Raw genomic sequence first — 16,386 nt, 5'->3', positions numbered from 1 at the left:
TACATATAATATACGTATCGGTACATGTATGGACAGTAGAGCTCAGTACATATACTATGTGTATCATTTCATGTAAGGGCAGTAGTGCTCAGTACATATACTATGTGTATCATTACATGTATGGGCAGCAGCGCTCAGTACATATAATATACGTATCGGTACATGTATGGACAGTAGAGCTCAGTACATATAATATACGTATCGGTACATGTATGGGCAGCAGAGCTCAGTACATATAATATACGTATCGGTACATGTATGAACAGTAGAGCTCAGTACATATAATACACGTATCGGTACATGTATGGGTAGTAGAGCTCAGTACATATAATATACGTATCGGTACATGTATGGGCAGCAGAGCTCAGTACATATAATATACGTATCGGTACATGTATGAACAGTAGAGCTCAGTACATATAATACACGTATCGGTACATGTATGGGCAGTAGAGCTCAGTACATATGTATACCATACGTATCATTACATGTATGCGCAGCAGAGCTCAGTACATATAATATACGTATCGGTACATGTATGGACAGCAGAGCTCAGTACATATAATATACGTATCGGTACATGTATGGGCAGTAGAGCTCAGTACATATAATACACGTATCGGTACATGTATGGGCAGTAGAGCTCAGTACATATAATATACGTATCGGTACATGTATAGGCAGTAGAGCTCAGTACATATAATATGCGTATCGGTACATGTATAGGCAGTAGAGCTCAGTACATATAATATACGTATCGGTACATGTATGGACAGTAGAGCTCAGTACATATGTATACAATACGTATCATTACGTGTATGGGCAGTAGCACTCAGTATATATAATATACATATGGATACGTGTATGGACAGCAGAGCTCAGTACATATAATATACGCATCATTACATGTATGGGCAGCAGAGCTCAGTACATATAATATACGTATCGGTACATGTATATGCGCAGTATATCTCGGGTCCTTCCAGTCTGCAGGCTGACACTCCATTACATCGATGACCTGCCCGGCCAATACCTTTCGTCCCCGGCGCCATCCTCCTTGTCGCTCACGTCCCTCTTGGTTATATTTTGATTCGCTCTTTTCCTTCTTCGGAAAACCAAAATGGCGGAGACTTCAAATTTGGCGCTTTAAGCTAAGAAACCCTCACAAGCTGTCACTGGGCTCCGCCCACTTACGGATACAGCCATCTTTGTGTAGTCCGCGGCTTCTGGTTAGTATGCGGATTGTCCCTTCCGAGTCCCCGTCTTCCCGTGTAGCTTGTTTTGAAACTGTAAGGAATTGTGGGTATCGGGGCTGAGTGAGGAAAGGTATGTACGGATGTCTGCTCTGCTCCATGCAGCCGTGTGACGGTCTGTTAGAGGCCATTCCTGTATGCGGATGTAGCGCAGTAGTCTGTGTGTGTCCCTGCTCATCCGCTGCGTAAACGTTATATACACGCACGTGGCTGAGGGGATTCCCTAATACAGATCCCACTGTGTACTGTGACTGTAGTGCAGTGTATGGACAGTGGTAGGACAATAGAGGAGTATGGCTCCTGACATCTCTCATAACCATGGGATAAGGGATAGGACTTGGTGGCTATTCTGTGCAGTTACACTGGGAAACTGCTTAGCGTCTTGTTCACATTTGCCTTGCATAATAGGCAGAAAACCCCAGTACAGGGCCCAGTATTCAGATAAACCCTATTGACTTATCACTATAAAGGACAGGAGTGTGTGTAACCCTAGCCATATAGTCATATCCAATAGTGAGAGAGTACACACAGGATAGCAGGGCTGTGGAGTCGGTAAGCTGCAACTCCGACTCCTGAATTTTATGAGGACCGACTCCTGCTCCTTCATAAATGGCCGGTGAGATACCAGGGGAGTTATTTATCACACTGGCTCAGCAGCTTCTCCCTATTGTCCTACATGATCCTGGGGCGACTTCTGAGGGAATAAGGAAAGATATAAAGCGAATTCTCCTGTGTGTGCAGTGGATGCAGCCAGTCTCCAGCCTCCATGTCCTGAACTACTCACACCTAGACTAGATGGAGCAGGTGATCTTTTCCTGCTGACAATCTTCTATGTTTCTAACTAAATATTCACCATACACACAGAAACACTGCTAATAATGCCAGGTACCTGTAATATAGAGGTCAGCCATAGTGATATAGAGGGGTCACTAAGTGTGGGGGCACGCCATAGTGCGCACGCACACACACAGCCTGCTGCAGCCATAGCACATATATATATATATATATATATATATATATATATATATATATATATATATATACACACACACACACACAGCCTGTTGCAGCCATAGCGCATATATATATATATACACACACACACACACACACACACAGACCGATTCGGCATGGAGATTCTGCGCCAAAAATCCCTCTAGCTATGTCTTTAGTATAGAGCTACTGTGCATCTCCCTGAGGCTACCAGCCGCAGCTGCAGTAGCTTTACATTGGGAAAAAAGCAGTTTTATTAAGGTGCGTAAGGCAGTGAGAAGAGCGGAAATAATTCATCTTGGCGGGGAGCCGCCCGTGACTACTCACGTCTCTCTGCCGATAAGTACACTCTGTGGGGAGAGAACCGGGACTAGTCATGGGTGGCTCCCCGCCCAGATGGCTAGTTGCACAGTTGATCTATATATTAGCACAATTATGCTGATTGGTTTCTTTAAAGGTCCATTTACACCGGAATATTATCTGCCAAAAATTTGAAGCCAAAGCCAGAAACAGACTATAAACAGAGATCAGGTCATAAAGGAAAGCCTGACATTTCTTAACTTTTTAAATCCATTCCTGGCTTTGGCTTCAAATCTTTGGCTGATAATCTGTCGGATAATCTTTCTGTGTAAATAGACCCTTAAAGATGTGGTGTTTTAGTGTGGTTTCCTTGTATCAATATTTGATTTGCTTCTGTGACAAACATAGTGGATTACTGTATAATAAAATATCTTTCAGCCATGAGTAAAAGAAACCAAGTATCCTATGTGAAGCCTGCAGAGCCGTCTTTCTTGAAAAAATTTAAAAAGGATGTTGGCTTTAAAGAAGGGCCAACCGTGGACACAAAGGTATGTAGTTCCTGTGTTCATTATACTTTGTTCTTACTGTAGTAGAAACCAAGCATATTGACTTCTTTACTATCTGTAATTTACAGCTTTGTCCTCCTGACAGAAGGGTGACATTTGCATACATAAATGTTCTTTCTCTCTAAATAGTACAGTGAAACCTTGGATTATGAGCATAATTTGTTGCAAGAACCACTTGTATATCAAAGCAAATTTTCCCATGAGAAATTATTGAAACACAGGCAATTTCATTAGTTAAAGGGGTACTCCAAGCTATGTGTATTTTCAGTGTACAGCCAGGGAGGAAGCGGATATAGAAGACGCCGGTCACTTAACTCCCCGGTTCCACCGCTGGGTTCCGGATCACGCCACCCTGTTCTCCCATCCGAATGCTGCTTCCTGGTCAGAGCTGCAGCTTGAGATGTGACGTCTCAAGGCAGCTCAGCCATTCAGCGGTCATAACAGAGTCCTGCCTCGGCTGCTGAATGGCTGACCTGCCTTGAGACGTCACATCTCAAGCTGCAGCTCTGACCAGGAAGCGGCGGCCGGACGGGAGAACAGGGCGGCGCAATTCGGGACCCGGCGATGGAACCGGGGAGGTAATTGACCGGTGGCTTTTATATCCACCCCCTCCCCGGCCGTACACTAAAAATACACATAGCCCAGAGTACCTCTTTAACTCTCCCTTAACAGGTCACTGCCAACCTGCTGGTACTAGTGCTGGCTGCCTGAAGCAGCTGTCAGTTAAGGAGTTAATTCAGGGGTTAGAGGGAAGCAGCAGTCATACACCATCCAGTGCCATATGTAGGCAATATGGTCGGCGACACGTACAGTAGAGACCAAAAGTTTGGACACACCTTCTTATTCAAAGAGTTTTCTGTATGTTCATGACTATAAAAATTGTAGATTGCAACTGCTTGCTATTCCATCTGGTTTGCGTTTAGTTGGACCATCATTTATTTTCCAACAGGACAATGACCTCAAACACACCTCCAGGCTGTGTAAGGGCTATTCGACCAAGAAGAAGAGTGATGGGGTGTTATGCCTGTAGATTACCTGGCCTCCAGAGTCACTAGGCCTGAACCCAATCGATATGGTTTGGGGTGAGCTGGACCGCAGAGTGAAGACAAAAGGGCCTACAAGTGCTAAGCATCTGTGGGAACTCCTTCAAGACTGTTGGAAGACCATTTCAGGTGACTACCGCTTGGAACTCATCAAGAGAATGCCGAAGATGCGCAAAGCAGTTATCAAATCAAAATGCGGCTACTTTGAAGAACCTAGAATATAAGACCTATTTTCAGTTGTTTCACACTTTTTTGTTAAATATACTGTTTATTTCCACTTGTGTTAATTCATAGTTTTGATGCCTTCAGTGTGAATCTACAATGTTCATAGTCATGAAAATACAGAAAACTCTTTGAATGAGAAGGAGTGTCCCTTGGTCTGTACTGTACATGGCAGTGGCAGGAGATGTGTGGATGAGGCCCTGCGGAGTTGATTGACACACGCTATTCTCACAGGTGTTTTCGGTGTTCCGCAACTATTATTGCACACTCCTCTTGGTACAAAACCCCTTTTAGAAAACCACTCTAAAACATATAAAACATAGCTTTTAGTCTAATTAACTTAATATAAATGTAGGATGTGGTTAAAACCACATAATACCCAGTGCAATCTGTAGGTCTTTTAGTAGTATATGCTAAGCAGAGACTGCAGGTCTCTGCTTAATATCGCACACTGGGTGTCATGCACTTTAAAATATGATCAACATAGTCTCCTCTACATGTTTCCATGCCATAGCAACGTCATCAGGTGAAAAAGCCAAAACATTTTCATCCTACATTTATATCAAGTTAACAATTTACATTCATTATTTTTTGTTATAATGGAGAACATGGCAGTTCCTGTTTTCTGACTCTTTTTTTTTTTTCTCAGAAAACAGGAAGTTTTGTGTATCCCAGGCCATCTGAGCGCTCACAGAGAGAAGGCAGTCATGTGATTGATGGACATATTAAGCTGTGACTCTCTGTACTGGTCAGAATCCCTGTGTTTAGTCTGTTTTTTCAACCAGCACAAGTTAGAAAATCTGCCTTCAGGAGACTGGACCTGGATTTCTAATAGGTCCAGCTCTGTTTCACAGCATGATTACAAAAAAAAAAAAAGAATATATATGGCAAACTTTCTTTATATCACATCTACTGTTAATTTAGATTTTAAAAGTTATAACGACAGGTACACTTTAAGTGTGGAATAATACCTGGGGAGTTGAAGAATTCACAGTTCGGGTTACATCTGTGCACGCAGGATTTACTCTGCCTGAACACTGAAGTAAAAGGGCATCGTAGCTTCACTCACACTCTGCCATTTTAAGAGGAGAAAGCGAGCACTGACCTGTCCGATCAGCGCCGCTGTCTGTGCTATTATACGCACAGACAGCGGGGAGGGAGCTACGGGAGGGGCTGCCCAGACAATCTAAGGAGTGGCCCGTTGAAGTCAGTTTGCAGTCTTCTGCCATTGCTCCTATTACACGGAATGATGCGCAGTGGGCCGTCGTTAATGTGATTTTTCAACCCGTTGAAAGACCACGATCAGCTGACATTGTGCACGTCAGCTAATCGTCTTTTCACAAGCTCTATTACACCAAATGATTATCGGTTTGTTGTAATAGGGCCCTCAGTCCTCCTGTAGCAGGAAGAGGAGATGAGGCTGAGCTGCTTGCTTCCACAGAAGGATCTCCCCAGTTCTACAGGATCTCTGACGCAGACAGGCACCGTAGGAGAGCCGCCAGGCATCTGATTACTAGCATCGCTGATCAGGTAGCAGTGGGTTACAATGAGAGAGCTTTCTACCAAGTACAGCATCAGGATGGGGACACGGGTGCTTGTTTACCGAAAAATTGTTAGCTTGTCGTGCAAAACGCTCTCAGACCAAGCTACTTGTAATCCAAGGTTTCACTGTGTTTAATTTCACTTTTTTTTGTATGAGTTTCTTATCTACAATGCTAAGTGTATATGCCAATCGTACATAGGGCTTCATTCACTCAACAGAGACCAAACGAGTGAGCTAGAGGTATGTGTTAGATTTTATTGATGAATGCCAAAAATATCTAAATGTGATGTGAACATAAATTCATAATTTGTTTTTGTTTACTTATGTATTATGGGTTTTTGGTTCCTTTGGAATAGTGGCAGTATATGTAAAGTGAAATATTTAATGTAGTTTGGTGTTGTTTGCCGGTATTCCCCCTCTCACAGCGGCAGGATCTTCCAGCAGTGGCAGATGATAGTGATGGCAGTGATAAGGAGGATGAATTACCACAGGTTGTGGTGCTTAAGAAAGGTGACCTGACAGCAGAGGAGGTTATGGACATTAAACAACAGCTGAAAGGTTCTAAAGGTTTGTAAACTTCTACTTTCTTTCATAAGTCAAATAGTATAAACTTTAGGAGACATTTATTAAAGGGATTTTTCACATGAACCTTCCACAGTTTTTTTTATGCCACCCCATCCCACCCAATGGTGCTTTTGTAAAGAACTTTATTTTCTAATGAAATCAATGCTTCTAGGGAAAAACATCTACATTATACTACATGCAAGCAAGGTAACCATGATGTAATTTATAAAAGGATTGCAAGGAAAATGTGGTTGTGTGCATGAGCCCTTAAATGGGTGTGTTAACAACAACAAGTTATCCGCTAGGGCAGTGCTTCTCAAACTTTTTCTACTGGAGTCTCACCCAACAGACCAAGGCAATGCCTGGGCCTCACCAGACTGACCAAGAGGATGGTGGGGCCTCACCATCTGTGGTGAAAGTCCATTTAAAAGCTGAAAATAGTACAAATAGTACAAAAGTACAAAATAAGTTAATAATGTTGCTAAAATTGATATTTTTCGAAACCGCAAAAGCTTAATTTATTTGGGGAGCATAGTTTCCCGGTGTTCTAAGGATCAGTGTGGTTAAATCCAACAACATGCTACTTATCTCCTATCCTGTGAGTAAAATAAAACTTACTGTGAGAATACCCTTTTTATGGGAGATAGAATTGAAAAGAGTGCTTAACTTTGCAGGATACAGAAACAGTCCTGAATGCATCTAGCAGCATAGGGAGTGGCCATTGCCTCCTCTTACTTTTCATCTTTTTCATTGATCATGAAGTATCTTAGGCATGAATTGTGGCACCCAAATGGCTCATAGAAATAGTAAATACAGCCAAAAGCCTGTGTGCCAAAAATTACCAAGAACAAGCCAAAAATTGTGTACAGACACATTAGTAAATCTAGGCAAGAGTTGTGCACCTGCTAATGCACAGCACTCTTGCAGAGGTGCTGGGATCTGTTGTACTACTACTTTGCCAAAAATAGTGAGCTGAAGCGCTGGGATCTGTTGTACTACCTCTTTGCAGGAAGGGGTGCGCTCATACTGCAGGAGCGCTGGTGTGTCATGCAAGGTACCGTACGCTGAGATCTGTTGTACTACTTAACAGGAGTTAGCTATGACAAGTGCTAGCTCGTTGACTCTAGGGGGGAGAGACAGTTGTGAACAACATAATATGGTACCACAGTCACCTCTCACCTGTTTGATGTCTGTACTGTCCCAGTCCCACAGGAGATTGCAGAGTCATTCTGCTAGCGCTTTCTCGTGCAGAATCAAAGGGATTTTGCGTGCTCAGCGCAGTCCTGTATCAGGTAAGTATCTGTCCACTAGATGGCAATACAACGTTGAATGGTGTTGCTAGATAGGAGGCTGCAGTCCCGGCTCAAAAAATGTATGTGTGTTAAAGGTATGGGGCCCCAATTTGTGCTGTTGATGCAGTGTCCTTTACACATTGGTGCCGGGGGACAAAGTATGATGGCAAAAGCGTTTCAATGTCTATATATTCCTTTTACAGTCCTATTAACAATAATTTTACATCTCCAACTCTCATAAGGCTTAGATCTTGAGGACTAATTCTTCAAATATCCATATTGTTACTGTGCTGCCTATTACTAGGTAGAGGCATTTTTAGGTAACCTCGATCCTTTTGCCACCTCTGTGACTGTGAGCTGCACCTCCTCAACTTAAGTATATAAAAGTTGGGGGTCTGAGCATGGTAGCTCCCACCAATCACAAAAATGGAGGTTGCTTTTCTCCCAGGTGAATAGTGTAGCCACACACCTGCTGCTCTGTCCATTCTCTCTGGGTCTTATGAACATAGCTGACTGCTCAACTGAGTACGGACGTCCATAGAGAATGAATGGAGCAGTGACAAAGGTGTACACTGGGGAAAAAATGGGTAGACAATGGTGATCAATAGGAGCCCTACTGCCCTCACTATAGGAGTTAGGGTGCTTTTACACAGAGAGTTTTATCTGACAGATTTTTGAAGCCAAAACCAGGAATAGATTTGAGAAGAGGATAAATCTCAGTCTTTCCTTTATGGCCTGTTCTCTGTTTATAGTCTGTTCCTGGCTTCGGCTTCAAAAATCTGTCAGATGAATATCTCTGTGTAAAGGCACCCTTAGAGTTTGACCCTATGATATAGATGTGTTATGGCCTTAGATGCAGTTCTCTTCATTGCAATCGTAGGCTACATTCACACGTTCATAGGGCTGTCTGTCACTGTGGACCCAGGGCACTATGGACGTGCATTCGTAGCCATCCACAATGCTCAGACCTATTTGTCCGTAGTCTGTCATACAGACCTCTGAATGTAGCCTTAAAGGGGTAGTGCGGCGGTAAAGAATTATTCACAGAATAACACACATTATAAAGTTATACAACTTTGTAATGTGTTATGTCTGTGAATGGCCCCCTTCCCCGTGTCCCACCACCCCCACCCGTGTACCCGGAAGTGTGGTGCGCTATACTCACCTGTTGTGCCGACCCCCGTCTCCGATCTTCATTCAGTGACGTCTTCTTCGGCCGGCCGGCGAACAGCTCCGACTGTTCCGAATGCCGGCCGCCCTCTGCAGCATCATCAGATGCTCAGCCGCGATTGGCTGAGCATAACTGTGCTCAGCCAATCGCGGTTGAGCACAGTTGTGACGCGGCGGAGGGGGGGGGGGGGGGCAGCAGCGACCCGGCCGTCCGTCTGAAGATGACGTTTGGCACAAAATGGCACAGATCAGGTAATATATAATGCACCAACACTTCCGGGTACACGGGTGGGGGTGGTGGGACACGGGGAAGGGGGCCATTCACAGACATAACATACATTACAAAGTTGTATAACTTTGTAATGTGTGTTATTCTGTGAATAATTTTTTTGCGCCGCACTACCCCTTTAAAGGACATCTCCAGGCAAAATGTATTTTTTAATATGTTATTACATTAGAAAAGTTAGACAAATTGTACACTTATTATGGGGAATACACATATAATGCTATTTCCCTAAATTTAGTAGATCAGGCAGGCTTCAATTTCTCTTTAAAAAAAGTGACGTCACGAATCGGGTGTAATTCATATAAAGTGTCCAGCAGGGGGCCCAGTATATGGAGAAATTACATTGTAAAACTAACAGGGGCATTTACTCTGCTTTTATTCACAAAATACACCAAAGGTGCCCCCCCCCCCCAACCTCCCCCGCCCTGTAGTGTAACCCCCAACCCCCACACCCCAAGGGCCCCCCCATAGGACGAGGCTGCTGGCACTTGTGGTGCGGCTGCCCCCCCTTTCAGATCACAACAACACCCCCCCCCCGGTCCAGCAGCCAAAGACCCCCAGAATACCCCCATCCTGGCCGCCCCATCCGCATAACAAGTGTGCAAGCAGCCCCGTCCACGGCACTTGTGGTGCAGCTGCCCCCCCCCCCAAACTTACCCCTGCCAGACGCCTGAACCACATCAACAGGAGCATCTCCTCCTGTGTGCGGCTTCTCCTTCTCCGCTGTCTCCCTCCCGCTGCAGCGAATAATTGTGCAGCTTGAGAGAGACAGCGGGGACCACAGTGTTCACCCCACTGCACAGAGGACCGGGCAGTGGGGTGAGCGCTGCTATACCGGTGTCCCCGCTGTCTCTCCAGCCTCTGGGGAGGCAGCCGCACCACAAGTGCCAGCAGCACCGTTCTGTGTGCTGTGGACAGGGCTGCTGGCACTTGTGATGCCTTTAGGGTTTCCCATGGGGGAGTTTGTGTGTCCTTGGGGTGGGGGGTTAGGGGTTACACTACAGGGCAGGGTTAGGTTGGGGGGGCGCTATAGGTGTATTTTGTGAATAAAATAAGTTATAAATGAGTAAATGAGTTATTTAAAAAAATTATAAAGAGGACATGATTGGGCTAGAGGAACATGAAAACTTTGACTGCAACACTTGTTGCACAGTCAAAAATCACTTTGTTGTGCTCCTTGAATGAGATGTAGGTGAATGAGGTCACATTATAATTAGCACGTTGCTACAAACATAAATTTATTGCATTTTGCCGGGGTCACAATCCGCTGCGGTTTAGTGTTTCAACTTACATTAGCTAAGATGCAGCACAATTCAGGGGCTTTTGTGATCTTTGGTTGTGCATCCATGGACCCACTTTTAATTTTGCCCTGGGCTACAACTAGTCCTAAACTGCCCCTGGGCAAATCACCCTGGGATTATTGGACTGCTGAGTACAGACAAGCACTGTATTTGTGTATCTTTTGTGGCTGAAAACGCTCACTGTGGTTTCGTTCTTACAGGGTACAAGAGACTCGTGTTCTCTAGTAGTTGGTAGGTTATTGCAGTATAGCACAGAACAGGATCATCATCATCCTGGTGGGGGAAGCTAGTACTTTGTTTTCTTCATAAACAAACGTGTTTTTGTTCCATGAATTTGAGTTGTGTATTTTTACTTTAATGTTAATTCTTTCTTTAGAAGAAGAACCCACCCCTGCAAATGGAAAGATTTTGTTTAAAAAGCCTGAAAAACGTTCAACTGGTGACAAGTTCACAGGTATAAATGCATCGTCCAACAAGAAAAAAAAGCATGAAGACAGCAAGGAATCAATGTCTGCCAAATCCAGCCAGAAACAAGTGCGAAATACCAGCTTACTTTCTTTCGATGAGGAGGATGAAGATTAGATCATCCAGATCACTGGATTTTTTATTTATATTTGAGAACTTTTTCTTTGGCCTTGAAAATACTAGTTCAGAGTAATTATTTCTTGAACTAAATTTTCCTGATTCTTATTACTAGTTCCTTTTATCTATTGTCATTGTGTGCTTTGTATACAAAGCTAGACATGAACCCATTTGTAACTGAAATAAAAAAAGGTGTTGTATACTTCAAAGACATACCTATAACACATATTCCAAAAATTACAAAGGATAGAATCTGTAACAGGTCCATGGCAAAAATCACATTGCATATTAGAAAATTTGTAGCATGCCCCTAATTCTGTGCTGATAATTTTCTGCCTCTTTTTCTTAATTTACCTGCTCACCGCAATCTGCAGGGAAGACTGGAGTGGTAAGAAGATGCACAGTAGGGGACATTTAAAGTGACTCCGTACCCACAATCTGACCCTCCCCCCAAACCACTTGTACCTTCAGATAGCTGCTTTTAATCCAAGATCTGATAAAACAACTTTTAATCCGGCAGCGCTGTGTCTAACAGCCGGGGCTTACATTTGAATATGCATTAGGCTGTCACAACCTCTCTGTCCTTCCTCCCCACCCTCCCCATCATTAGGAATACTCCAGGCAGATTGCTTCCTATTCCCCAACTGTGGCAGCCCGGCACATGGGCTGGATCGTTAATACACCTGTGCAAAGCTCAAACAGCAGTAAATGTTCCTGGATCATTCCTAATGAGGAGGGCGGGGAGGAAGGATATAGAGGTGGTGGTAGCCTAATGTATATACAAATGTAAGCCCCGGCCGTTAGACACAGCGCTGCCGGATTAAAAGTTGTTTTTATGACAATAACTGCATCCCCTGACGAATGGACCCCAGGACAGATCTTGGATTAAAATCAGCTATCCGAAGGTACAAGTGGTTTGGGGGAGGGGACAGATTGTGGATACGGAGTCGCTTTAAATATTGGAAGCAGAGGGTATGTGGGATAAGTACAGAGGGAGGAGGAAGGTATAAAGTAATGGGGACTACCTGCAGAGGGAGGATGTATACAGTATGGATGAATAACTCCGGAGGGAGGTATAAATTATAGATACTACCTGCAGAGAGAGGATGTATGCAGGAAGAACTACAGAGTGGGGGGAGGGAGGTATACAGTATGGAGGCCTAACTACAGGGGAGCTTACAGTATAGGAGACTAACAACAGTGGGACATAGAGTATGGCAGCTATCATATGAAGTGGGGCTACAATGTAGGGGCATACCATGTTGCTCAGAAAATAGGACCTAGCCCAAAAATTTCCTATTTTCGCAGAAACACGGTATATAACGACATCAACATAATGTAGTGTATATCACTAGATTTTCAGTTCAGAATCTGCATTGAAAACCTGCAGATCAGAAAATAAAAGTAGCATAAAAAGTTAATAGACTAAGGATTATTTATTTATAAAATTGGATATTTACTGCATTCTTCATAAGAGGTAGAAATGAAAAGAAATGATATATAGTAGCTATTTATAGCAGTTGTCCAAATATGCAGTATTTCCCTCTCTTGTAATAGACAATATGTTCCCCTAGTGAAATAGTCCAGACGGCATCATAACTGGTCCTGTTCAGTGTACATCGCGTGGACCTCTTGACGACCACCTAAAAAGGAAGGAAAATAAGGAGTCTGGCAAATCATCATAATTCATAAAATGCAGATTTTATTGGAAAATAAATATATTGATGTAATTTGTATGGTATAGTATTCAAATTTTCATAAAAATTTTAATTACAACTGAACACTCAAGTTAAATGGGCACTGTCATTACTGTCAATAGGTAATGCTAATTTGTCAGGGGCAGTAATATACTACATCAGTCATGTCAAACCCGGGCCCGTGGTGCCATTATTTTTGGCCCACCAGCAATTCAGAGTTTGAATTACATCTGGACCGCCATCGCTACTATAAACGAGACTATGGGGAGGGCTGGCTACTATATGAGACTATTTGGGGAGGGCTACTATATGAGACTATGAGGAGGGCTGGCTACTATATAGGATACTATGGGAGGGGTGGCTACTATATGAGACTGTGGAGGGCTGGCTACTATATAAGAAACTACGGGGCAGGGCTTGCTGCTATATGAGAATATGGGGAGGACTGGCTACTATATGAGACTATGGGGGAGGGCTGGCTACTATATGAGACTTCAGGGGAGAGCAGGCTACTATATGAGACTATTAGGGAGGGCTGGCTACTATATAAGAGACTATGGGGAGGGCTATCTAATATATAAAAGACTATGGGGGAGGGCTGGCTAATATATAAGAAACTACTGGGCAGGGCATGCTGCTATATGAGAATATGAGGAAGGGCTGGCTATTATATGAGACTATGGGGGAGGGCTGGCTACTATACGAGACTTCAGGGGAGAGCAGGCTACTATATGAGACTATTCGGGAGGGCTGGCTACTGTAGGAGACTATTGGGGAGGGCTGGCTACTATTTGGGCACTCCTGGGAGGGCTGGCTACTATGTTGGGCAATTTTGGTTGGGTTGGCTACTACATGGGTCAATATTGAGGGGGGGGGGGGGGGCTATTACATGGGTTGGGGTTTAATCATATCATAGCAATTTATCATGTCATTTATCATAGTGCACAGTGCTGGGAGGCACACATCACTCACAGTGCCAGGACCACCGCATTTGGCGATAACTATCAAGGTTGGCCCTTGACTTTGTCCAATTTTTTAATTTTGGCCCACTGTGTATTTGAGTTTGACATCCTTGTACTACATCTTTTCAATTTACTTTATTTTTATTTTATTTTTTTGCCTGAAATACAATGCTATAAAATCAGCCACTAGGTGTCTCACTTGCTAGAAAGTTGCAGTTAAGGCTACGACACTAAGGCCATTTGGTCTTTAGTAACAGCAAAAAAAAAGATACAAAATGCACAGACTGGCCCAGTGAAGATAAATTGGCCAGCAGCCGTACACATCCCTGTGCGCTGCTGCAGCTAAATATACTGTCTGATCTTCTGGCCCTGGGCAAATGTCATTTATAAAAAAAAAAAAAAAGAGGCTGGACTAGTGAAATACAGCAAAATGGAGAATAAAAAGGTAATATCAAAACTGACAGCATACATAAGAAAAGTATTAACTATATATTTGCTGGGGGTTTTATATGTCATGACAGGTACATTTTAACCCCTTAGTGACCGCCATGCTGCCTTTTCACGGCGGCCACTAATGGGCTTTATTCCGATGCGTACGCCTTTTAACGGCTGGCGCATCAGAATAAATTACCGCCCGGCGGCAAATGCAGGACGGGTGATCAGCGGTCAGTGTGACCGCTGACACCCTCCTCTAACTGCCCGTAGCGGAGGATTCTCCGCTCTGGGCAGTTTAACCCGTTAAATGCCGCTGTCAAAGCGTGACAGCGGCATCTAACATCAGGTACTGCAATGTATTGTATCAGTGATCAAAGTATTTTACACTAGTGTACAGTACTGTACACTAGTGTAAAAGTAAAAAAAGTGTGCACCAAACACAACACAGCCCCCCCAATAATAAAGATGCATTACATTCCCTATACCCAATAAAACATAAAAGTGATCAAAAACACAAATCATATACATATTTGGTATCGCCACGTCCGTAACGACCCAATCTATAAAACTATATCAATAATTATATCGCACGACACACACTATAAAAAAAACAGTACCAGAATAGCTGTATTTTATCAATCCACTTTAGAAAATACGTCATAAAAGAGATCAAAAAGTCATATACATATAAAACTTGGTATCAATAGAAACTACAGATCTTCCCGCAAAAAATAAGCCCAAAACCAGCTCTGTCGCGCAAAAGATGAGAACGCTATGGATCTTGCAATGCGGCGACAGTTTTTGTGGGTTTTTGCTAGGAAGATAGTTTCTATTGCGCCAAAGTGATGCCAGCGCAGCTGAACGCTTTCATCTCTTCTCACCGTGAATCCACAGTGAGAGGAGATGAGAACATGTCCCCATCTGTCCCCAGAATTAACCCTCGTGACCTGGTCACTGACCCTCCCCTCCCAGGGCGGCCATCTGATCCAAGATGGCCGCCGCCATCTCTGTGAACAGACTCTGTTCACAGTGATGGATTCCTAAAAATGATCAAAGCTTAATTCTCTCCACCACCGGAGGTGGTGGAGAGCATGGGGCAATGATCGGTGACCACCCGGTGTGGTCCCAGTACAAGTGATCAGCGGTATATACTATATACCACTGATCGCTTGTTCCAAATGGTGCCGGCACTTTTTTACGCCTGTCACCAAAGTCAAGTGCCCTGGATTACCCGTAACCACCCTGGATTACTTGTAACCACCCCAGATTGCCCGTCACCACCCCAGATTGCCCGTAACCACCCTAGATTGCCTGTAATCTCCCCAGATTGTCCGTAATCTCCCCAGATTGCCCGTATCCACCCCAGATTGCCAGTAACCATCCCAGACATTCCATAACCATCCCAGACAGCCCATAACCATCCCAGACAGCCCATCACCACCCCAGATTGCCCGTCACCACCCCAGATTGCCCGTCACCACCCCAGATTGCCCGTCACCACCCCAGATTGCCCGACACTACCCCAGATTGCCTGTCACTACCCCAGATTACCTGTCACTACCCCAGATTGCCCGTATCCCCCCAAGATTGCTCGCAGCCACCCCAGATTGCTCGCAACCACCCCAGATTGCCCGTCACCACCCCAGATTTCCCTTCACCACCCCAGATTGCCCATTACAACCCCAGATAGTCAGTGAACACCCCCAGATTGCCCATCACCACCCCAGATAGCCAGTAACCACCCCTAGATAGCCAGTAAACACCCCAAGATTGCCCATAACCACCCCATATAGCCAGTAAACACCCCATAACCACCCCATACAGCCAGTAAACACCCCCAGATTGCCCGTAACCACCCCAGATTGACCGTAACCACCCCAGATTGCCCATAACCCCACCAGATTGCCTGTTGCCACCTCAGATAGTCAGTAAACACCCCGAGATTGTCCATTTCCACCCCAGATAACCAGTAAACACCCACATATTGCCTGTAACTAAAATGACACTCCTCTTCTGAGCCCTGCTGTGTGCCCATACAGTGGTTTATGCCCACATATGGGGTACCATCGTACTCAGGAGAACCTCTGTTACAAATTTTGGGGTGCTTTTTCTCCCCTGTTCCTAGTGAAATTGAGATATTTCAAACCAAACAAACATGTTATTGGAAAAATTCAATT

The 16,386-nt window shown here is 44.2% G+C and overlaps 2 protein-coding genes across 5 annotated transcripts in view; one reads left to right on the top strand and one right to left on the bottom strand.

The window, feature by feature from the left end:
* Nucleotides 1-1,419, bottom strand: part of KIF15 (kinesin family member 15) — a 72,584-nt gene extending 71,165 nt beyond the window's left edge. For both annotated transcript variants that reach the window (XM_069958360.1, XM_069958361.1), the window contains exon 1: nt 1,034-1,419. In XM_069958360.1, the coding sequence (XP_069814461.1) occupies nt 1,034-1,052 (19 nt within the window). In that variant the 5' untranslated portion in view covers nt 1,053-1,419. The remainder of the gene's footprint in view (nt 1-1,033) is intronic.
* On the top strand, nt 1,133-11,324 carry KIAA1143 (KIAA1143 ortholog). Of its 3 annotated transcripts, none has more exons than XM_069958365.1 (4): nt 1,133-1,229; nt 2,985-3,094; nt 6,346-6,487; nt 10,910-11,324. In XM_069958365.1, the coding sequence occupies exons 2-4, from the start codon at nt 2,987-2,989 to the stop codon at nt 11,113-11,115; spliced, it is 456 nt and encodes a 151-aa protein (XP_069814466.1). In that variant the 5' UTR covers nt 1,133-1,229; nt 2,985-2,986; the 3' UTR covers nt 11,116-11,324. The 3 variants fall into 3 exon arrangements, with proteins under 3 accessions (XP_069814466.1, XP_069814464.1, XP_069814463.1); XM_069958363.1 differs by lacking the exon at nt 1,133-1,229 and adding an exon at nt 1,236-1,326; XM_069958362.1 differs by lacking the exon at nt 1,133-1,229 and adding an exon at nt 1,407-1,528.
* Nucleotides 11,325-16,386: the final 5,062 nt, after the last annotated feature.

Source organism: Dendropsophus ebraccatus, chromosome 2, assembly GCF_027789765.1.
Source record: "Dendropsophus ebraccatus isolate aDenEbr1 chromosome 2, aDenEbr1.pat, whole genome shotgun sequence".
NCBI lineage: Eukaryota > Metazoa > Chordata > Amphibia > Anura > Hylidae > Dendropsophus > Dendropsophus ebraccatus.
The sequence above is the reverse complement of the archived record's forward strand: the minus strand, read 5'-3'. Positions and strand labels throughout refer to the sequence as shown.

Bases quoted from the DNA above. Each gene is read 5' to 3' on its own strand.
- KIAA1143 (XM_069958362.1), top strand. The intron at 3,095-6,345 runs GTATGTAGTTCC...CCCCTCTCACAG, and splicing joins GGCCAACCGTGGACACAAAG to CGGCAGGATCTTCCAGCAGT. The intron at 6,488-10,909 runs GTTTGTAAACTT...TTCTTTCTTTAG, and splicing joins ACAGCTGAAAGGTTCTAAAG to AAGAAGAACCCACCCCTGCA.